The sequence below is a fragment of the Schistocerca cancellata genome, chromosome 8 (assembly GCF_023864275.1).
Source record: "Schistocerca cancellata isolate TAMUIC-IGC-003103 chromosome 8, iqSchCanc2.1, whole genome shotgun sequence".
Classification (NCBI taxonomy): Eukaryota; Metazoa; Arthropoda; class Insecta; order Orthoptera; family Acrididae; genus Schistocerca; species Schistocerca cancellata.
The window spans coordinates 363,886,857-363,911,123 of NC_064633.1; the positions used below are offsets into that span (position 1 = coordinate 363,886,857).

Here is a 24,267-nt window from a genome sequence, read left to right on the forward strand (position 1 = left end):
TTGTAAGATAGGGCACTGTAGATCAGTGCTTTGAGCATGCTGTTGTAACTTTGTACAAATACAGTATCAGATTCCCACTCGTCAACTTTTAGTCTGCCAACAGCCTTGCCGCAGTGGTAACACCGGTTCCCCAGTCTGCCGAGCACTGTTGGAAAGCGGGGTGGACTCGGCCCTTGTGAGGCAAACTGAGGAGCTACTTGATTGAGAAGTAGCGGCTCTGGTCTCAGAAACTGACATATGACTGGGAGAGCAGTGTGCTGACCACATGCCCCTCCATATCCACATCTAGTGACACCTACGGGCTGAGGATGACATGGTGGCCAGTCAGTACCATTGGGCCTTCATGGCCTATTTGGGAGGAGTTTAGTTTAGTTTTAAGGGATACACAGTGAAAGAAGTTAAGAATCAGTAGAATCGCACTTAACCATAGAATATGTTATGCAGAGTCTGACAGTTGAGCATATGGCATCATGTAAAGATTAGTCTGACCGAGAGCCCAGTGTGCCAGATTATATAAGGTTGTTTTGCACATGGCACCGTGCTTGCCATCTGTGCTGATGCAAGACCGTGAGGGCATTTACTGTTTGATTACACATGATCGCTGTGTAGGATTACAATACTCCTTCCCTCACAGGGAAAAGTGTTCATGCCTTGATCAGAAGGGGACAACTGCTGGAGCAGGTGTCATGCCCTCACAGGAGAATATGGTCTGAAATGGCGTGAGTGTGGACAGGCACAGTGCTCTCTCCCATGCGAGAGACCATAAGGGAGCACTGGTGATAGAGGCTGTGGAACTGGAGGTGGCCCAGCACTGACTACTCTGTCTGGTGGCAGTGGCACCCAGAATGATGGTGTCACAGGAGCTGGAGGAGTTGTGGACCGTGTCGGGGGGGGGGGGGGGGGGGGGTGTCGGCACAGATTGTGGAGACAGCTGCGGGGGCAGAGGGCTCTCCGGCACATGGTCATTCACACGTGGGCGGAGCTGGTCATAGGGTTGTGACACCAAGTTATTGGAGGTGCGCACGACGCAGATGTAACAGAGTCAGCAGCAACGGATGGCCACTGGTATTCACTTAAGGCTCTGGCCAAAATCTTGGTCTCTTATGGTGGAGCACAGATCGAATCACTGCAGGGCAGGCGCCAGCAGGTGAACGGGTGCCAACTGGAGCAGTTGTGGTTCACGGCCATGAAGCAGCTGAACTATGCTATGGTTGGTGACTAATGAACCTGTAAGACCGCAAGAATCTAGGGCTTCCTTGACAGAAGATTGAATGATACATTTTTTCATCTGAGATTTGAATGTATGTCTGGGGTTGAAAGGGAGGTACCGGATTTCACTCTTTGTACAGAAATCTTAAAAATGTTGAGACACAAACTGTGGTGGGCCTTTGTCCATCACAAGAGTATACTGCACTCCTTCTAACAAGAAATCTTTCCGAGGGCCACGGACATAGGTGGCATGTCTGGGCACCAAATCATGGGATGAAATTTTGAGAATGCATCAGCTGTTACTAGCCAACAGGAGTTAAGGAACAGACCCACAAAATCAGCATGAATATGCTCCCAGGGGTGCAGGAGCTGGGCCATGAAGAAAGAGAGGCCTCTGGTGCCACTTGGTGGATGGCACATTGCAGGCAGGCTGATGCAACAGGCATGAGCTAACTGTCAATACCCTGCCAAAACACATAATGGCAGGCCCGAAATCTTTGTACAGGAAACATCACAATGGTCCAGGTGGAGAAGGCGCATGACATGCCACTGCAGTGTGGATGGGATCACAACCCTGGGCACTGATTCTTCAGTAGCCAACTGTAAGACACCATCAAGAAGTGAGAGATGGTGTTGGAGGGTATAATTATTATGCAAGTGATACAGAGCATGGCCCATTGGGGTATCCAGCCAGTTATGGTAGACAAATTGAACAACTTGACATAAGACAGGATTGGCCGCACTGCCGCCGAGGGAATTCGAGAACTGGCAATGGGAAAACTGTCTTTCGTGTTTCACACTTCAACGTCTAAATGGTAACACAACAACTCATCACGGTTAAATGCTGGATCAGGGCCGATCGGCAATCGAGGAAGAGCATCTTCATTAGTATGTTTTGTGGTGGGTCACAAATTAATCTCATAGTTATAGCGTGTCAATAACAGAGCCCAGCATTGCACGTGATGGGCCACTTTGTCTGATGAGGATGCCAAAGGATGGAAAAGAGAAACCAGAGGTTTATGATCAGTAATCAAGTGAAATGTAGAACTGTATAGGAAAGCTTGAACTTTTTTGAGCGTGTACACAATAGCAAGGACTTGTTTTTTCTATTTGTGAGTAGCAGTGTTGCACCTGATTCAGAGTTTCAGAAGTGTACACAGTAAGATATTCAGAACCGTCCACATATTTGTGCAAGAGAATGATCCAAAGCCAAGAACAGTAAGTAATATTATAGTTTCAACTATTTGTTCACATAAATTTTCCAGGATAGGTAATACTACTTTGTGACAAACATCACAATGAATGCAGAGAGAGAGAGAGAGAGAGAGAGAGAGAAAACTCGCTCCTCCCCCCCCCCCCCCCCCCCTCATCTCCATATCTCTCTCTCTCTCTCTCTGCATTCATTATGGTGTTGTTATAAACTAGTATTACCTATCCTGGAAATCTGATGTGAACAAATAAATGGAACTATAATATTACTTATTGTTCTGACAAATGTTAGCCTTAACAGAAATTACATGTGAGGTGGCACAGTTGCTAACTTGCAGTTCATATCCATACCTGTCCACCCAAATCAAGTTTTTTTCTATAGATACTTTAAATTGCTTAATGCCAATACTAGGATGGTTCCATTGCAAGTGACATAGCTGATTTCCTTCTTCAATTTTGATCTTCCGCTGTCTCCTTAAAAAATTAATTTTTGACAAGAGATTAAACCCTTATCTTCTTATTAGCATTTGTACAGAACCAGTAAAAGATATTCCAAAATAACTGACAGTAAAACATATGGTAAATTTATGAAATCACAAACATAAGCTGGTACACAGTATCAATCAACTTAATCTACCATTTTCTAAATAACAAGCTGTACAATGAAATGGAACACCTGTCCTCTGTGGAACATCTTTGTGATAATGATGAAACAGTCTTTAACACTGTGAGGCTTGAGATAATGGTAGGATCTACATTTGTTAAATAAATCATCACATCACAATAAAGGTGCTTTACACTTCAAACTATTTCAACATTGTGATTACTGAAGCACAACCCATATGACATTATCTTCTTTTTTTCCTTCTGTTCTGTAATTTTATTAATTTGTGTAGGTGGAAGAACAGCTTTGTTGGCTTGTTTTCCATCTCAATAGTGAAGTAATATTGAGATACAAAACATCAGTTATCAGAATATTTCTCATTGTGTGAGTTGGTGCACTGGTTAGCACACTGGACTCGCATTTGGGGAGACAGCAGTTCAAACCCAAATCTAACCATCGTGATTTAGGTTTTCCGTAATTTCCCTAAACCGCTCCAGGCAAATGCTAGGATGGTCCTTTTGAAAGGGCACGCCTGACTTCCTTCTCATCCTTCCCTAATCCAATGGGACCAATAATGACCTCGCTGTTTGGTCCCTTCCCCCAAATCAACCACCCAACCAATATTTCTGAAGCTGTTGAATAATGGATAACAGAAGGGAAATGCTATTGAAAAAATGAAATCATATAGAACAATGCTAGGACCATGTAGTTATATGGTTGTCCATGTGTCACATCAGAATTGTAAGGTTTTTCAAAATGTCTGTGTACGAGGTCTATAGACCTCATTACAAATAAAGTTGTATAATTTATCTTACACTCTTTGCTACAGATTTTAACATAAACTCTGATTTATGATGACATTGTAAGTTTTAGGGAGGAAAATACAGATTCTTGACACTATCTACATGAACCGATTATTTATTGATTTCACAATAACTTCTATGTATTTTAACTGTTTGTGGCATCAAATAAATACTGTTTATTAATGCTGTTCTGGATACATTTTATTGCAGTGGCAACTTGTATCACAATGGTGAGCTTCCATTGTGTCTCCCTAGTTTCACGCAAGGTGATTACATTACAGTTGTTTTGGATATGGATGCTTGCACTATTAGCTTTGGCAAGAATGGTGAAGAACCTGTTCTAGCCTATGAAGATGTTGATGCAACAGAACTGTACCCATGTGTCATGTTCTATAGTACAAATCCGGGAGAGAAGGTGAGTTATTTCTATCGTTATTATGTTTTTAAGGCATGCGAGTCTTTCATACCTGATATGACTTAATGATTGGCTATTTTTGCAAGTATTTTTTCTTATGGAATATCTTTATGACCTTATTACAAGGGTCAACCAATACTATAAGTAAGTTTCCCTATAACGTGTGCGGCCTGCTGAGTTTGACTGGTATTTGTTGACAACACTCAAACTTGCTTTTGATGCATACTGCAGTATCCTGCTATTACACTGCCAGCTAGCATTTAGTTACACAACACCACTACAAATTGTGTCCATTTGTGAGCTGAGATCCATTATTCTTTTTTGGCACCAAAACAACTATCTGTGGACAATATCCATCTTGAGTTAACCTCTGTATATGGGGAAGGCTATATGATCATCCAAACGGTTTGACATTGGGATTTGCAGTTTTTTGAAGGGCATTATGATATTCTTGACAAGCAACGCACAGGAGGCTCACTACAGTGACACAGGACGGTCCCATTATTGCAATTTGCAATAATTTGGAGGAAGATTGTCACATTACCATTGACAGCACATAATGTGGCTATCCTTTGGTGCAGCAGTTGGGTGCTGATACATCACAGAGATCCTGAAAGACAATTGTCACTACCGGAGAGGCTGTGCAGTATGGGTGCCAGGTTCACCGAGTGATGTCCTCAAGCAACAACAGATGGTTTTGGACAGAATGTTTTCGGAAATGCTTCAGAGGGGGGGAGATCAGCTCTCCAAATGGCTTGTCACTGGTGACAAGACCTGGGTCCATCATTCAGCTGCTGAGACAAAACAGTGGGGCACGATGTGGAAGAAACCTGGCAAAAGTGCTCCAAATAAGGCAAAGGTCACACATTCAGCAGGGAAAGTTACGGCAACCATCTTTGGGCTTTGCTCATTCACTAAGAGTCCCACAACACCACAATGAATGCAGAGAGGTATGTAAGGCGTTGAGGAATCTGTGAGCTGCCTGGACTTCTGTATTGCTGAGTTCTCTTCCTTCATGACAATGGTCAACACCATGCAACTGGAATGATCCAGGTGGAGCTTGAAAGATTCAACTGGGAATTGTTCCTGCATCATCCATATTCACCAGATCTTGGCCCCAAGTGATTTTCACAGGTTCCTCCAACTCAAAGGTCAACTTGGACATAAGCACTTCAACACTGATGATGAAGTCACATTAATAGTGAACAGCTGGTTACAAACACACGACTTGACTTTTTACTGCACTGGTCTGGAAAAATTTGTCGCATTACCAAAAATACTTGGAAAAACATGGTGACTATGTAGAAAAGTAACAGAAACATTGTACAGTGCCAGTAAAATTATTTCAGCATGATAAATTGTCTAAATTTTTTTGTGAAATAGGGAAACTTACTTATGTGACAACCCTCATACTTATTCAATCCCTCAGTATGACCACTCTCTTCCAGTGAGTAGATTCCATCTCATACTTTCCTTGACATTGACCTCCACCTCACTGAAGCACACACCAAATCTGGGTCCATATAAAATCAACAGTAGTTCGATACATGAATGATAGCAATTTGTGCAAGTGGAGGGAACCACATTTTTACCAGTTCCAGGCAACAGCTGTGGCAAGCAAGTGCACATGCTTTGCACTAAAAGTAAGAATTTATCCTGCAAATTATGTGTCTCACTTGCTTGTGTTAAATTTGTCATTAATCACCACCATCACTGATGAGGATTTGCAACAAATTGAATAAAAATTCTTCAAACAACCCACTTGAATCAAGTTTAATGCTCTCATTGACTGCAAAATTCACATGAAAATGCTCAGAAAACTCCTGAACAATCATTGGTTGTCAGGTAAAACATGACATAGGTGTGTAGAATGAGCCTAAACTCGCCCGCCATTGTTCGCGACTCCTACTATAATAAGCACCAGTACCTCCACTTTGACAACTAACATTCTTCCCACTTCAAATCCTTCCTAGCCTACAGTCTAGGTGTCTGCAGCTAACCTATCTACTCTGCCACCAAATATCTCAACACCTTCATCAACAGTATTTCCAATGCCTTTCTATCCCACAACTATCCATCAGATCTAGTTATGAAAGGGAGGGGGGGGGGGGGGGGCTTAGAAGCATCTCCCTCATCACTGAATGGAGCCCCACATGACTTGGTACTGGGCCCTTTCTTCTTCTTGTTTTTATCTGTCACCTTCCTTTAAATCTCCCATTGAAGATGAGAAAAATTGTGTTGTGACTAGTTACAGTAAACACAGTAAATACAGCTGTAAGTAGGCAGAAAATAATAATAAAATAATAAAACTGCAATGATTTATTCACAGTAAATACAAGAAACTCCTGAAGATCGTGTTTCTGGTCACAGTCTGATAACTGATATCATCACCAGTTCCAGATAGAAGTTCATGGTGATACACTAACACAGAAGTGTAGCCCAAGGTCAAGGCCGGGACGGGGATAGTAGTCTGCTAGGCACAATGAATGAAGTCTAGCTGGTTGAATCCCAAGCTTGCCAGTCGATGTCTTCCAAGATAAAAGATCCTTGTCTCACATTCCAGAGGATCTCCTCACTGTGAATCAACAACTGAACAAAAACTGCATATAATTTAATCTTGCTAGATTAGCAGTGGTCGGGAGAGTACTCTAAATGAGGTGCTGCTGGGCAGTTGGCGTAAAGCCCATCATGTACTCCCGACATAGACTAGCTGTCTGTGGCTGTATGCCAGTATGCCAGTATATATACACAGTGCAGGCTATTTTCAGACACTTGATCTTCACAGAGATAAGTAGATATGAGCAACTGCACCTCCTATGGATGATAGAAATGCTGCCTGTTGGTGAAGGGGAGTGTGCAGTGACAGTGTTCTGAGGTTCTAGTAATAACAAGCAGGTGTTGTTGTCTTAGCTTGGTGTGTTGTTGTGGCCATCCAGAACTGTTGTGTCCATGAGTCAGCAACTGGTTTGGACTTATTATCTTGCTATCAGATTGCGTGTCAGGATACAGCATCCCTTCCCATCAAGAAAACGTTGTTGGCTGTCTCAGCCGGTGAGAGACTGGTGGCAGCGCCTCTGCAGGCACCCCTCCCCCCTCCTTTGGGCAACACTTTGACTGCCGGCATCTGGGGAGTTGACTGTGGCACTGAGGTCTGCCACTCAAGACCCTGGACAGTGACGGATTAGCAGAGAGAAGTTCCTTGTACCAGTGGTGGCAGTGGTGGACCAACCAGCAGGCACCAGCTGATGAATGCAGCAGATTGGAGGGAAGATTCATAAAATACATAATGGCATTTATGAAATAAAAGGACTGGTATACTAATTGGACTGGAGCCAGAAGGTTTGGAACCATGGGTGGAGGAGAAAGACGCTGCTGAAGCAACAAGCTAGGAGCATTGTAAACGATGGGACGAAATGTGCCAAAAAGCACAGGTAGAACCTGGAGGATGGACAGAGAGCCTGAGTATTAATAGTGTCATAGGGAACCCCATCACGAAAAGACTGATATGAAATGTAGCAATGGTGCATGGGTGGAACCTTCACCACCAAACAAGATGGGACAGGAAGCAAGAAGACATCAAGACTAGGGTGAGAATCATGATTGAACAGTCCCTTTTGCCCATTTACATTGGATGAGAGGCAGGAATCATTGTGAAAATAGTGATGCATCGCAGGCAGTCTAGACACACGGCCAATGGGAGGATGTAATCAAACACTGTAGAATGGAAGAATGGTGAAGCACCTGAGAATAATTGGAAAGTGTATCAGGCATGAGAACATGAGAGCCTACAAGAATGAAGGTTGTGCATGAAGATATGAGAGTAGATGGAAATAAAGATAATTCTGAAGAACACGAGAACAGATGGCAATGTAGATCATGCAGGGGAACATGAGAACAGTTTGCAAATGAAGATCCTGAGATAAGTCATGACAGATGACAAATTGCAGTACTGTATGAGGAAATAGAACCCAAAACACACTTTTAGGAAGTGAAATCTTGAAGAAAAATCAGCTGGCATATGAACAACTGAGAAAAAGACACAGACACAGTAGAGGGACACAGGTCAGGTCAAAGGGAAAAAATAAGTAGACCTGGCCGTGCAAGATCTGAAGTTGAAGTGAAATCAACTACAGATAATGGCTAGTGAATTGTATGTTCCAGATAAGCGATGCTACTCGATAACAGAGCCAGAATGAAACAGAAGGGTCAGTCATTGGTAAGACAAGAGCTGAGAAAACAGGGCAATGGTTGGGAGGCTCAATATCTATGCAATAGAACTTGGGAAAAACTTGTTCTTAAGCCTCGTTGCCAATACAGTTGTGACCAGGTATAGTACACACAGAAAATAATAGCTGCCAAGTAGACAGAAAGTAATAATTCATTTATCCAGAAAACTCATAATGGATACACTTCTCACTAAGCCACCTGAGATTGATTAGTGTGTTATAGAAAGCACAAGAACCTCTTGAAGGTCAAGTATCTGGTTACAATCTGATAGCTGATTTTCATACCAGTCCAGATAGAAGTCTGTGGTGTTGCATTAACACAGAGGCATAGCCCAAGGCCTAGGCTGGGACTGCAAGGCACAATGAATAAAGTCCAGCCAGTCAAATCCCAGGTTGGTGTCTGCTGAGATGAAAGGTCCTCCCTAATCAGCAGCAGTGGTGGGGAATGTACTCTGAATGAGGGATCACTGATCTGTCACTGTAAGATCCGAAATGTACTCCTGATGTAGATTAGCTATCTGTGGCAGTGCACCAGCTTATGTACTGCTTCCACAGATATACACAGTGTGAACTATTTTCTGGCATGCGATCTCTGTTGCGGTAAATAGCTCCGTGCCGGTTGCACCTCCTGTCAGTGATAGGAATTCTGCCTGTCAGCAAGAGAAGCACAGGTAGTGGTGGCATCCTGAGGTTCTGATAACAACAAGCAGCTCTTGTTGTTGTCCTGGCCTGCTGTGTTGTTGTGGCTATCCTAAACTTTTGCAGTTGTTCCTTGGTGATGCAGCACCAGAAGGCCTGCGAACTGACAACCCACTGGGGTGTTGTATCTAACAATCAGCCTGCATGTCCAAATGCAGCAGATTGCTCATCCAGTCTGACTCATCTCTCCAAATGAAGTACAAGATTAGTGACAAAACTGAAAGTCTCCTCTCATAGCTCATGTGCACTTCTAACCACCCAGAACCACCCTGTTCACATGGAACCCTTAAAAATTAATCGAAAAGATACTGAAAAAGTGCCAGAGCTGAAGTTTTTGGGAATGTAGATAGACAGTACTCTTAAGTCAGGACACCAAAGATTGAAACTGCTAAAAAACTGGGTACTCACTGCTACACATTCAGAATCTTCAGGTAACCAAGTGATGTAAACACTCTGAAAACTGTGTATATTAGTTGGAACATTCAGTAATAACATAACATAACATCCCTTTCTGGGTGGGTAAAATAAAACTAAAAATGAATAAAGTACCTATGCAATCAGCAACAAAAAAAAAAAATTGTAATGAACTCACTGTATAGCCAGTTCTCTGTATTTACATTCTAGGAAAAATCTCCTTTGTCAAAAAACCTTGATATATTTACCACAAATGGATAAATGCACAACTCTGGCGCACACATAAAGTCAGCTGGTGAGAAAAAATAAAATGAATACTTTTAGGTATAATGTAAACAATCCATGTCAACCACTGGCTTTTGCATCTTGCGCTATCCATGGTTCCCCTGTTCTGCACTATAGTGGTTGTGCCAGTGGTAACTGTTGTGGTTGTGGAGAGATGAGTGTTTGAAGTGGTCATCTCATCATGATGGTACTAAGCCATCCACGGTTTCATTTCTTCAGCGTGTTTTTTGGTGGAAAAAATTTGATGTTATTCTTTAATGTTCATGAGCTTTTATGAATATTGTTAATCGTGAACAAATGTCTTATAATGTTCTCTAGAATAAGCTTGAGTGTTATAGCATACAACTTGCAAGCAGCACATATTTCATTGATCTGCACTATGGCAAAATTGTCTTAACAGATGAGTTGTCAGCACCATAAAGACAGAGGAATAACCCTTCTGAAAAGTGTATCTGCATATAGAGGGAAACAATATAAACAAACAATGGTTGTGTGAGCAGACAATATTAGCAGCAATGTGTGAATAAGTTTAACAAGTATTTAGTGCATACAGAAAAAAAAAACCATATAAATCTGTTACAAACCAAGATGAAACTATCCAATAAAATTCCTAACTTCACTCTATGTTCCTGATATGCCTTCACAAGAAAGCTTCTAAATAACATGATAGAAGTGGAAATATTAATTGGAAAAGAAAAAGGCAAGCCAGTATCCATACCAAGAATTCCCTTCATTTCAACTAACTTAAGGATGTAGAGGCTTATCTCACTAAGGGCAAGATAGATACTGCCTACAGGAAAATTAAAGAGACCTTTGGAGAAAAGAGAACCACTTGTATGAATATCAAGAGCTCAGATGGAAACCCAGTTCTACGCAAGGAAGGGAAAGCAGAGAGGTGGAAGGAGTATATAGAGGGTCTATACAAGGGCAATGTACTTGAGGACAATATTATGGAAATGGAAGAGGATGTAGATGAAGATCAAATGGGAGATACGATACTGCGTGAAGGGTTTGACAGACCACTGAAAGACCTGAGTCGAAACAAGGCCCCCGGAGTAGACAACATTCCATTAGAACTACTGACAGCCTTGGGAGAGCCAGTCCTGACAAAACGCTACCATCTGGTGAGCAAGATGTATGAGACAGGCGAAATACCCTCAGACTTCAAGAAGAATATAATAATTCCAATACCAAAAAAAGCAGGTGTTGACAGATGTGAAAATTACCGAACTATCAGTTTAATAAGTCACAGCTGGAAAATACTGACGCAAATTCTTTACAGACGAATGGAAAAACTGGTAGAAGCCGACCTCGGGGAAGATCATTTTTGGATTCCGTAGCAATATTGGAACACGTGAGGCAATACTTACCCTAGGACTTATCTTAGAACCTAGATTACGGAAAGGCAAACCTACATTTCTAGCATTTGTAGACTTAGAGAGAGCTTTTGACAATGTTGGCTGGAATACTCTCTTTCAAATTCTGAAGGTGGCAGGGGTAAAATACAGGGAGCGAAAGGCTATTTACAATTTGTACAGAAACCAGATGGCAGTTATAAGAGTCGAGGGGTATGAAAAGGAAGCAGCGGTTGGGAAGGGAGTGAGACAGGGTTGTAGCCTGTCCCCGATGTTATTCAGTCTGTATATTGAGCAAACAGTAAAGGAAACAAAAGAAAAATTTGGAGTAGGTATTAAAATCCATGGAGAAGTAATAAAAACTTTGAGGTTTGGCGATGACTTTGTAATTCTGTCAGAGACAGCAAAGGACTTGGAAGAGCAGTTGAACGGAATGGACAGTGTCTTGAAAGGAGGATATAAGATGAGCATCAGCAAAAGCAAAAGGAGGATCATGGAATGTGGTCATGCCGAGGGAATTAGGAAATGAGACACTTAAAGCAGTAAAGGAGTTTTCCTATTTGGGGAGCAAAATAACTGTTGATGGTCGAAGTAGAGAGGATATAAAATGTAGACTGGCAATGGCAAGGAAAGCGTTTCTGAAGAAGAGAAATTTGTTAACATCGAGTATAGATTTAAGTGTCAGGAAGTCATTTCTGAAAGTATTTGTATGGAGTGTAGCCATGTATGGAAGTGAAACATGGACGATAAATAGTTTGGACAAGAAGAGAATAGAAGCTTTCGAAATGTGGTGCTACAGAAGAATGCTGAAGATTAGATGGGTAGATCGTATAACTAATGAGGAGGTATTGAACAGGATTGGGGAGGAGTTTGTGGCACAACTTGACAAGAAGAAGGGACTGGTTGGTAGGACATGTTCTGAGGCATCAAGGGATCACAAATTTAGCATTGGAGGGCAGCGTGGAGGGTAAAAATCGTAGAGGGCGACCAAGAGATGAATACACTAAACAGATACAGAAGGATGTAGGTTGCAGTAAGTACTGGGAGATGAAGAAGCTTGCATAGGATAGAGTAGCATGGAGAGCCGCATCAAACCAGTCTCAGGACTGAAGACTGCTGGTCTTAAGTGTAATCTTCAGAAATCAAAATTTTCTCAGGCATCTATCACGTACTTGGGGTTTCAACTCTCTCGGGATGGTATTCGTCTGCTTTAGCAAACTGTCACTGCGATCGATGCCCTTCCTCACCCTACATCTTTTAAGGAACTGCTGGCCTTCTTGGGGAAAATAGCATACTATCACAAGTTTTTACCGTCTGCTGCATCGGTAGCTCAGCCATTACATCGCCTGTTGCATAAAAATGTGCCTTTTCACTGGTCCGTGTCATGCGATGTGGCTTTCCACAAATTGAAGGCTATGCTGAAACAGGCTCCGTGCCTGGATACTTATCGACCTGGCCCACATCTTGTTCTTGCCAATGGACGCCTTTCAATACGGGGTCGGTGCCGTCCTCACGCACCGTTTTTCGGACGGCTCTGAACAACCCATTGCTTATGCCTCCAAAACGCTCACGGATGCCCAACAAAAGTATTCTCAAATTGAAAAAGAAGCTTTGACCATTGTTTATGCTCTTAATAAGTTTGGTGTTTTTCTCTATGGATCCAAATTTCATCTTGTTATGGATCAGAAATCACTTGTTTCCTTGTTTCATCCATCAATGTCACTTCCCGACAAGGCTGTACACCACCTCCAGCGTAGGGCTCTTTACTTGTCTCGTTTCAATTATGAGATTCACTTCCAGCCGACAGCTCAACATGCGAATGCTGATGTACTGTCTCACCTTCCCATGGGTCCTGATCTGGCATTCGATACGGACGATCTTTTGTGTTTCCACCTGGCTGTTGCCGAGCAGCAGATTGTGGATGGGTTCCCCATCACCGGGGACTGGCTGGCGGCTGCTACGGGTTCTGACCCTACCCTCTCCAGGGTTTTACGCTGTATTCAGAAGGGTTGGCCAGATCGTCCATCTGCTAAGACTTCTGATCCGTTGCGGAACTACTACGCTTTGCGTTACCGCCTCACGGCTAGGGATGGTGTTATCCTCCATTCCACCGAAAATGCTTCGCCGCGTGTTGTGGTACCTTCGTCTTTACGTGCTTCGGTCTTGTGCCTCCTTCACCAAGGGCACTGGGGTGTGTCTCGCACAAAATCTCTGGTGCGCCGTCATGTGTACTGGCCCGGCATCGACTCCGAAATCACACACATGGTCGGTGCCTGCGGCCCTTGTGCATCACAGGCCGCCGCCCCGAAGTCATCTTTGTCACCGTGGCCTTTGCCTGAGAAGCCCTGGGATTGTATTTATGCTGACTTCGTGGGACCTTTTTTAGGTACTTATTGGCTTCTCGTCATTGACGCCTACTCTAACTTTCCTTTCATTGTCCGTTGCACGTTGTCTACCACCGCGGCAACCACCAATGCTCTAGCTCGCATTTTATCTTTGGAAGGCCTTCCCTCTACTCTTGTTACTGATAATGGTCCACAATTTGCATCTTCCGATTTTGCGGATTTTTGTGCCCGTCACGGCATCATGCATGTCACGACCCCTCCGTTCCATCCACAATCAAACGGTGAGGCTGAACGACTGGTCCGCACATTTAAGGCTCAGATGAGGAAATTCTTCTGATGCTGATGATGCACTTCTCCAATTTCTGGCTTCTTACCGTTTCACCCCATGGGCGACCAGTGCCCGGCTGAGCTCTTACATGGCCGACAGCCCTGCACGCTACTTCATCTTCTGCGGCCTTTCACCTCACAGCTGCAGGTGCCTTCGCTTGGCCGGTTCACCGCCAGTGACCTTGTGTGGGTACGAAGATATGGCAGGCGGCCATAATGAAGTCCTGGCCGCATCTTACGACACTGTGGCCAATGTCTGTATGAAATTTAGATGGACACGGGTGTTGCAGTGAGTCATTCGGACCAGCTTCGGCCTCGTGTGCCGGCAACATCTGTTCCGGATGCCGCTACACCACCTGTGGCTCTACCTGACGCTCGGGCTCCTGGAATCTCTCATTACTCAGAACGCAGTCCTCTCACCATCATATCGGTGCCAGCACAAGAACTGACACCACCAGGAGACATGCCCACGCAGGAACCAGATGACCATCATCTGTCAGAGCAACTCTTCTTGCCTCCTCCTCCTACGCTCGTGGACACATCACTCATGTCTTCTGTGATAACAACCAGACTTGCCGGAACGGGCAGATTGGTGCACGGGGCCCCAGCAGATTCGACCCGCACATCTCCTGTTATATCGACCCATTATCACCGGGGACACTTCCGTCCGTACGGGAAGCCTCCTCCTTGAGACTTTACGGCCAGTCAAACAACACCTATGGACATTAGCAATCTACAGGCCACCTCCATCAAGAACTGTGCATAAACTTCAAAGGGGGGAAAAGTGTTGTGACTCGCCGATCTTTCAAAGTGCCGCCTTGCAGTTACGCACATCCTTTACATGCGGCGCTGTCTGCCAGCCATGCAGCAGCAGCGCCACCTAAGCGGCCAGCCAGCCAGCGGCCGCTAGACTCTGACTCAGTTGTGATTTGACTGTTAAAGTGTACACACGTCTTACTGTGTTTACTTGATCTGTGACTTTCATGTATTGCGTCGTCCTTGAAATATATTTGTTCAACTCAAAGTTATAACATAGGCAAACTTTCATTGTACACATTTCTGGTTAAGGCATGTGTGTTCAGTACATTGTCATGTGCTAGTAATTTCATTGTAATTTATGTACTTTCTTCAGATGCTAAAAATGGTCGCACGAACATATGGTAAATAACACAGTTTTGTGAAATTTGTTCCCTGTGGTTGAACCATGACAATCTGCTCCTTGTCAAAGTGACTTAAAGTAGAAGCTTTCACCATAGTCTGTACACATAATTTAGCAAATAATTTCTCTGTATCCTACAAATTTATTACATACCATTTGTACCATGATAGATGCACTCCAAACGCCTGTATTTGATTGCCTCTAAAAGTGTTCTAGGCTATCTTTTAATATAATGGATATAATGTGAAGTTTTTCTTCAGAATTCTAGAAACTTATTATATCCTAGTCCACTTATAAACATACCATAACAATTATAAATTACTTTTCCAGTAGCAGCAAGCTAGGCAGAAAGTACTGATATCAGTAAATTTGAAGTTAATTGTATTTTTCACACATATGACAACTACTCCTTTCCCCATATTTCTCCTACAGAAATGAGCTGCTAATTTATAGTATCTGTGTTCAACACATGGATACGTGTATTGGTATGATGCTCAGACAGCCATAGTATATCAGCTTCCTTTTTACATTCTAGATCAAGTAAACAGATAAGAAGTTCATTAATGTTGTTGTTGTTTCTCCCCTCTAATACTCTGATGTATAAAGGTGATTCCCCCTCTCTCAAATCACCATGGCTGCTCAACATATTTCTTTCCCCTGATCAGTATCAACTTTCCTGTCTGACATCCTTCTCCCTTCTTTCTTCACCTCAGTTATACCCATCTCTCAGATACTGAAATGTTCTTACGCAAGGATGAAATGCTGATTGATGCTTAGAGATTTTCACCTTCCTTGATCAACAAACTACCCAATTCATGTTATTGTTCTTTGTGTAATTATTTTTCTTCATATAATTGTGATGTTATTCCAGGTCAAAATAACAGACATGCAGGTACGAGGGGCTCCAAGGGAAATGTTCCCAGGGGAGCCGTTATGCGCACCTCAAGCAGCAGTATTGTCGGAATCATACGTTTCACTCATTAGGAAACTTAACACCATGGAAAGCTGGACACATCTGGTAGGACCAATATAGTATGGTTTCTAAATGTTAATTACATAAAAATGTAGTTTCCCTCTTATCGTAATGTGTAATATTTTGTAGGTGAGTGAATGTCTGGTGGAGCGCTTGAATCAGATTCGGGAACTACTACCACATACCAGTGCCAAAGATGGCAAAACTTCACTACAGATTTTGATGGAGAAACTCAATCGAGGTAACTATCCTTGTACTGAATAATTTTTACATTTTTAGCAAAACAGGTGTTTTGGACAGGTATCAGAAGGTGTTAAAAAATTTCTAAAATTTGTATAACAAAAATTTTAATCAGCATTATCTAGTACACTTTATGAATATACAAAGTGTTCCATCTAACTCGGGCATCTGGGGTAGCTGTGTTAGTCTTAATGTGACAAGAAAATTGTTCAGGTAAAGATTGTCTGGTTCCAAAATCCCCATAAGCTTGTGCTTCCAAAACTCATTTGAATGACATATTCTGAAAACATTCAGTGATCACTAGCATAAAAAAGAGGCTCCATCTCCATATTTTTACATTCACCTTCTGACAAGTGATCCTCATACCGATCTCAGCGTGTTTGATATGATTACCTTGAAGCAGATTCGTTAGTGTCTTGCAACAGAGTCACCAGTGGCTAAAACATGGAACATAGACTGGGCTGCTTGCTTTAGCCTACATCCGACTGTTTGGTGGCACTTCACATCATGATTGCACTTCTATCAGCATTTCAATTGCTATGTGTGATTCATGTGACTTCGTACTGATTCTGATAGACTATGTACTCTGTGATTGACAGACTATATTTGTGCTTGGATATTCCAAATTGTTTCTGTGGCATGGTTTTTCACTCAATTCCTGCACTCCATGTGTGTGGCGAGTCATCTGTTTTTATGATTTAGTTTGTCCAGTGAATTGTCCTCTTGGCATTTTTGACTCAGCTGCACGAAGTCCAGTAATGGAAAGTGAAAATATGTGATCAGACAGGAAGGATTGATGTGAGAAAGCAAGCCTTTTGCTGTGATAAAGCAAGGGAAATATCTCAAAATGCAAAACTGTTGCAGCTTCATAAATTTCTGATAAGTCATATCTAGTTTGCTCCACCATCAATAATGAGGTTGACTTATTTCATGAAAGTGGGCTAATCAGCACCCACCTGAAGATGATGTAATTGCAGTTTGCTTGCTGTAGAGGTGAATCCTCAAGCCAGTAGCCAACAAACTGCAGGTGGAGCTGACATTTCAAAATCCACTGTCTGATTAATTCTCCACTGTCATTGTGTTCATTCTTAAGATATATTTTTGCATCAGGTTCTTAAAGCCAATGATTCTCAGAATCATTTTACTCTTTGTGAGTTGGCACAATGGCAGATGTGAACTGGTAGAAAATTCTTCAATGAAGTGTTGTTAGGTGATGAGTCCATTTTTATGAGTCACAGAAAAGTAAATGCACACAAAGGCATTACTGGGCAGGAGAAAATTAGAGATGGTTTTGACAGGTCATTCACTAATATCTCTGGAATGTAAATATTCAGTGTTATACTTGGGGAAAAATGGACCATATTTCATCAAAATAATTTTTAATGGGGCCAAACACACTTGTTTTCTTAATTGTACATTAACAAATTGGTGGAAGACATTCCATTGTATGATTAAGATTGGCTGCAGTATCAACATTGTGACTGGCTGTCATATTTGGCACATTCAGAGTGTGATGTTCTGAATGGAAAGTTTCCAAACAAGTACTTTGGTTGGATACCATGCATCAATACCTGTTGTGTTCTCCCAATTTAACTTGTAGATTTTTTCCTCTGTGAGAACACTCCTGTACATTGTCTACCAACATCTATCAATAATGCAAGGAAATGCACAAGAGTATATTATTAATGTATATAATTCCATCTTCCCAAAAATGCTTGAATTAACAAGCAGTCAACGATAAAATAATTCCAGGAATATATTGAATCCGGTGACCATCTCTTAAGCATTTAAAAAAATAAATAAAATAGAAAATTAGATCACCTTACTTATTTCATGTGCTCAAAATCTTCATGTATTGAGAAATAAAAATCAGGTTGTGAAAGAAACTGTAAAGATAATCATATCATAGATGTTTAGATTCGTCTGAAGATCACTGGTCAAATGAAGAACATAAAAATACAGTAAAACTTGATCAATGCGGAATGTGTATAAGTCAGAAATCTGCCCAAACTGTAGCAGTATTTCAGTCCCAATACATTCAATACACTTTTACATGCTAATTTTTTCTTTTGAAGCAGATCGAGTCTTAAGCGGAACCAGAACACAAATTTTAAGACTTTATCAATAATTCATTGTGTAATGTGGAAAATTATTCATGACTCTCCAAGAACGCTACTTTTAACACACTGGACAATGCTGCTAAGTGGTGCAAAACTAAGAAAAGAGGATACGTGCTGTGGACATCAAACTGCACTACTCTGTGCAACAATGAACAATTTAACGCATAGTGTCGGTACATCAAAGGAAATGGTTCGTTTGTGAGCACTCTGTTTGTTGGGGTTGTTATTGACGCAAGGGGGGGTGGGGGGGGGGGGGGACACTGGAACATTGCAGTGCAACTGTGGACACTGCTGGAATTGCGCGGTGAAAGAGGTGAATGTTGTTCTGATAAACAATGGTTTTACCCGGCAACGTCAAGCATTCCAAAGAAATGCACTAACTGCATTATTTTCTGTCCGTTTTGGTTGATTAGTAGTGCTTTAAGTGATAAAATTATGTCGAACGAGAAGTATATGTCGCTAACACTTACATTTAATGAAAACTTTGAGGTAATCGAGATGATTGAGAATAAGTGCACAAAATAATGTTGTGTTTCAAATGTGATAAAACACAAATTTACGATACTTTAAGAAACAAGAATAAGATACTGGATTAATGGATGATTAGGGATGGGCAAATAAAAGAAAGGCGAAGAAGACAGCAAATAAAGAAATTAATGAAATAATGTGGGAATGGTTCGTAAGTGCACGGGAAAATAACTTACCTTTGTCTGGGCCAACATTGCATAATGAGCCAAAGGGCTTGGAAATACAGGGTTTAGGCATACATGGGAAGGCTGGACAGTTTCAGAGCTAGGCACAACATAGCGTGGATGAACTTTTTGGGTAAGCTAAGGATGAGAAGGAAAGTATAGCAACAGAACGTAAGACAATACTGTACGTCCTAATTGTGGATTATGACCCGAAAGATGTGTTTAGAGCTGATAAAACAGGTCTGTTTCATCGTGCACTGCCTTCAAAATCTCTAGCAATCTGAGGTGAAAAATGCACTGGTGGGAAAAGTCCAAGGAAAGACGCACTGTACTGCTGTGTGGTAACATATTACATGTAAAGGGGAAGACAGTGGTGATTGGAAAGGCAGCAAAACCACATTGTTTTGAAAACATAGACTTCAGTAACCTTCTAGTCATGTGGCAAAGCAAATAAAAAGGCATGGATGATGTGCAGTCTTACAGAAGATTGGCTGGGATATCCAAAGCCAAAATGAAAACAGGAAATTACCAAGTTTTCCTTTTCAATACAGTGTAACATGCCACCCAAAAGTCAAGTTATCAAATGTGAAACTGGCTTGGTTCCTGCCACAACCAATGGACCAGGGGGTTATTTATACATTCAAGTCCCATTATGTGTGATTGTAGATGCTATCTTGTATTCTTTGTGTTGAAGAAGCAGAAAGTGCATTTGCTCTTGCATGGTCAGTTTCTGTCCTAGATGCAGTAAATTGGATTGGCTTGGCAGTAAGGGAAATGAAGTCTGAAAGTGTTACCAAGTGCTTCAGCAAAGTGGGGTTTGAAGCTCAAGAACAAGATGCTTTGGTGGCCATTGAAGCTCAAGGAAATGCAGCAGTAATTACTTGATTAATTAAAATCCAAAACATTTCATGTACTGCAGATGACAGCATTCGAATTTATGACTTTCTGTTAGCTCACTCCACTTTTATCTGAGCAACAAATTTAACAGGAATCCGCAACACAGAAAATGATCAGGATGAAGAAAAGAAACAAAATTATGTCCCAAGAAAAATTAATTTCCTGAAGAAGCTATTGCATGTGTAAACGATGTTATGCAGTTTACTGTACACACAAATTCTCCCATGCTGTTGGAACCATATAGTGTAGGGCAAAACATTGTGTTGAAAAAACAATTTTGAAAAAGAAATTCATACAGATTTCCCTCCTTGATATGTGGCAAAAAAGTGAAATGTAAAACAAATAAACATAGGAATAATGTGTATTAGATACAACAATAAATGAATTTATAGTTGGAGTAAAAATACAGAAATGCCGTATTATTTATCAAAAACGGCTCGAAGTACTATGGGACTTAACATCTGAGGCCATCAGTCCCCTAGACTTAGAACTACTTAAACCTAACTAACCTAAGGAAATCACACACATCCATGCCCGAGGCAGGATTCGAAACTGCAGCCATAGCAGCAGCGCGGTTCCAGACCAAAGCGCCTAGAACCACTCAGCTACAGCGGCCGGCTCTATTATTTATCAGTTAGTGTAATAGTCTAGTGTTCTATTGTACAGTATACAGTCAATGAACATCTATTGTGCAGGGGTGTACATACTATGTTAATATTTTCATAATTTTATACCTTTGTGCATGATACCTGGCAAAGTTTATGTAGCCTAGTGAGTTCTCTGTAATCCAGAAACTTGTCCAATATGGAAAATTATTTTAGTCCCATGGGATTCCATTTTGAGCGAGTTTTACTGTATATGGTCATATGTCTAAAAATGTTAGCAAGCATTTTACTTTGTAGAAAATGTCACTCAACTGATTTTCAGTTGTGTAAGCAAATAGGTATTTTGGAACCAAACTCTCTTTGAACCAATTTCATTTCACTTCAAACTTAACGTTGTTGTTACAGATGCCATAGTTAGGTGGAACACCTATATTTATTGTCATGTGCAGACTTGAAACAACAATTCATTGTGAGCCAAATTGCAATTATTTACTGTGTTATACAGGAGCCAGCCATATTGCAGATTGTGTAATGCTGCTCATAATAGTGAGTAATGCTTGTTATTATTAGTGTGAGGAAATATAGCTCCTAGTCACTCAGCCTACGAACACAACTTTTACAAATACAGAAATAAACTTACACTACCATCTGAAACTTAGAAATACAGGCCCAGAAAATTCACTTTATGTCGTGACGTGGTGTTAATCACGGAACGGAACAACAGGAATAACCGTTATGTTTTATCATCTCAGTTTTATGGCATCATGCAGTTTCTCTTTGTTTTTATGTTTTTTATGAGATTGAGGCTAAGTGCAGTGGAACCAAGCAATACCCTTTTGTCCTGGAGAACCCTCCTCCACCATTACTAGTTTGTACATTAAGAACTATTCCTGCTGGAAACAAATTTCTCCCTCAGTACACGCCTACTGCACTATTGGAGTCATAACATTACATACAATATGAATATTTTAGACATCATCAGACCAATAGTATGTCTTGTGAAGTATTCAGAGTTCATGTCAAGCATCCAGTTTCAAACTGACAATAACACACATCTGCATTCAGGGCACTGATGAGTGTCTTACAGATACACTTGAGGCTGAAAGGACATATTGCACATAGTATAAATATAGGGTACAATTATTGAACTATATGAAATAAAATAGTCATAATTTCTGAACAGTTTGTATTAGGACGTTCAAAGTGCATGGTTGGCTGCAATGCAAGATGGCAATGCACTGTATGGTTTGTTTTAGCAATGAAGCCCACTTTCATTAGGATGGGTTCGTCAATAAGCGAAACTGACAAATTTGGGGGACTGAGAATCCGCTTTCATGATTGAGAAGTCCCTTCACCATCAATGGGTGACTGTGTGGTGTGCAAAGTGCAGTCACAGAATAATTGGTGCAATATTCTTTGATGGTACAGTGACTACTGAACAGTATGTGAAGGTTTTGGAAGATGATTTCATCCGCATTATCCAAACTGACCCTCATTTCGACAAGATGTGGTTCATGGAAGATGGAGCTTGACCCTATTGAAGCAGGAGAGTGTTTGATGTCCTGGAGGAGCACTTTCGGAACCGCATTCTGGGTGTGTAGTACCCAGAGGCCACTGGCATTGGCATTAATTGGCTACCATAGTCTCCAGATCTCTACACTTGTGATTCCTTTTTGTGGGGCTGTATTAAAGACGAGGTGTGTAGCAATAACCCTAAAACCATTGCTGAGCCATTCAGGAGGTCATCAACAGTATTGATTTAACAACACTTCAGCAAGTCATGCAGAATTTCAGTATTTGTGTGCACCACATTATTGTCAATGATGACAGGCATATTGAACATGTCACAATATCTATAGTGAATTTTACATGTTGAATAAAGTGTGTGCATGATGTAGTTTGTAATTAATTTATGTTTTTTTTTTCATATGGTTTAATAATTGTCACCCTGCATATCAGTACTTCCTGTATTGAGGAAAATACCATTTGACTTGAAAATATTATTTTTTGCCATTTACAACAGATTTTGACTTTATCCTTGGCAGATTCTACTTTATGCAGGCATTTCTTTGTTTGTGGTGTGGTATTCTGAAGCTAGCGCCCAACTGTGCACACCTGTGTGGCAAATGAAGAAAAATGCCGGCCATCATGGCCAAGCGGTTCTAGACGCTTCAGTCTGAAACTGCGTGGCCGCTATGGTCGCAGGTTCGAATCGTGCCTCGGACATGAATGTGTGTGATGTCCTTAGCTTAGTTAGGTTTAAGTAATTCTAAGTCTAAGGGACTGTTGACCTCAGATGCTAAATCCCATAGTGCTTGGAGCCATTTTTTGAAGAAGAATTTTTCAGCTACAACGCTTTTAAAAACAGATGTTTGCAATGAGACTAGTTTTGTAATGTACCTAATTCTAGTCCTTACACATATGTGCTCCAATTCCTTGACACTTTTATATTCATGATGAGAAATGAACCTATTAATACCTACTGCCACTCTGAAATTAATTTCCCTGACAAGAGCAGTGTATTGGTCTTTGATAGCACATTGAAACTGAAGCAAGGGTTGGATTCAGGCTGAGTTATCTAGACTAATGTACTTTCATTGTCTATCATAGACTGAATGGTGTGCTTACAGATTTCACTCATCAAACACACCTATCTGTCCAGGCAATAAGGTCCTATGACAGCTGGTAGATTAAAGCTTAATGTGACATTCAGTTCTATGAGAAAATGAGAAAACAGTTCTTAAACAATGTTCCAATGCAGGTAGGCTAACTGCGTAAATAAATTCAGCTTTTATCTCTGTTTATTCTTGATCATATACACCTCCATTTCAAAAACAAAAGTATTAATAATAGTTGCAGGCACTGTGTACTTTGTGCCCTAAATACATTACACCAGTCAGTTGTGTATTTATGCATGAGAAATAGCGGGTACCATTTTTAGCAATACCAGACTGTGGGTCAAGCCTTCTATAATGGTTCATATTACACTATACAAGGTGTGATAAAAAAGTAACAGGAATTTTGTTTTTCTTAAAGAATCATTATTTGTTCATCATCATCATAATCAGCATCAACTTTGTCGCCCTCATATTAGTCCCCCTCAGATATAATACAATTGTGCCAGTGCTTTTTCCAATCTTGAAAGCACTTATGGAACTCACTTTTCATTATGGTGTTCATCTCCTTCAGCGATTCTGTTTTTCCCTCATCAACAATGCAATTTCTGTGAGTGGTTCTGCAATAATTTTGGATGTTTTCTTTGGATTGCTTCACACAAATGGCACATACACTGATCAACCAGAACAACTCAACATGCTATCAATATAAACCTGTCCAGGCAATAACACACACACACACACACACACACACACACACACACACACAGTGTATGTAGTATTAGTGAGCGTGCTGTCCATTGTAGAACAGGGAAGGCACTCAATCTATCTGAGCTTGACGGAGGACAGATTGTGATGGCCCAGAGAGTCATCATGAGCATTTCAGAAACTGCACAACTTGTTGGGTGTTCGAGTAGTGCTGTGGTGGATGTCCTCAATATGTGGTAAAACCAAGGTGAAACCGTGTCCAGACATCGTGGGATTGGGCGGCCAATCCTCATTACAGGTGTGGACATTGTAGGCTGGGAGGGACTGATAAAATCGAACAGATGGCTAATTCTGGTGTAACTAACAT

The 24,267-nt window shown here is 41.3% G+C and overlaps 1 protein-coding gene across 1 annotated transcript in view; it reads left to right on the forward strand.

Moving 5' to 3' along the window:
- Positions 1 to 24,267, forward strand: part of LOC126095271 (probable E3 ubiquitin-protein ligase HERC1) — an 814,023-nt gene that overhangs the window by 333,357 nt on the left and 456,399 nt on the right. The window contains exons 29-31 of the mRNA XM_049910030.1: positions 4,036 to 4,240; positions 15,922 to 16,068; positions 16,153 to 16,264. Coding sequence (XP_049765987.1) covers positions 4,036 to 4,240; positions 15,922 to 16,068; positions 16,153 to 16,264 — 464 coding nt within the window. The remainder of the gene's footprint in view (positions 1 to 4,035; positions 4,241 to 15,921; positions 16,069 to 16,152; positions 16,265 to 24,267) is intronic.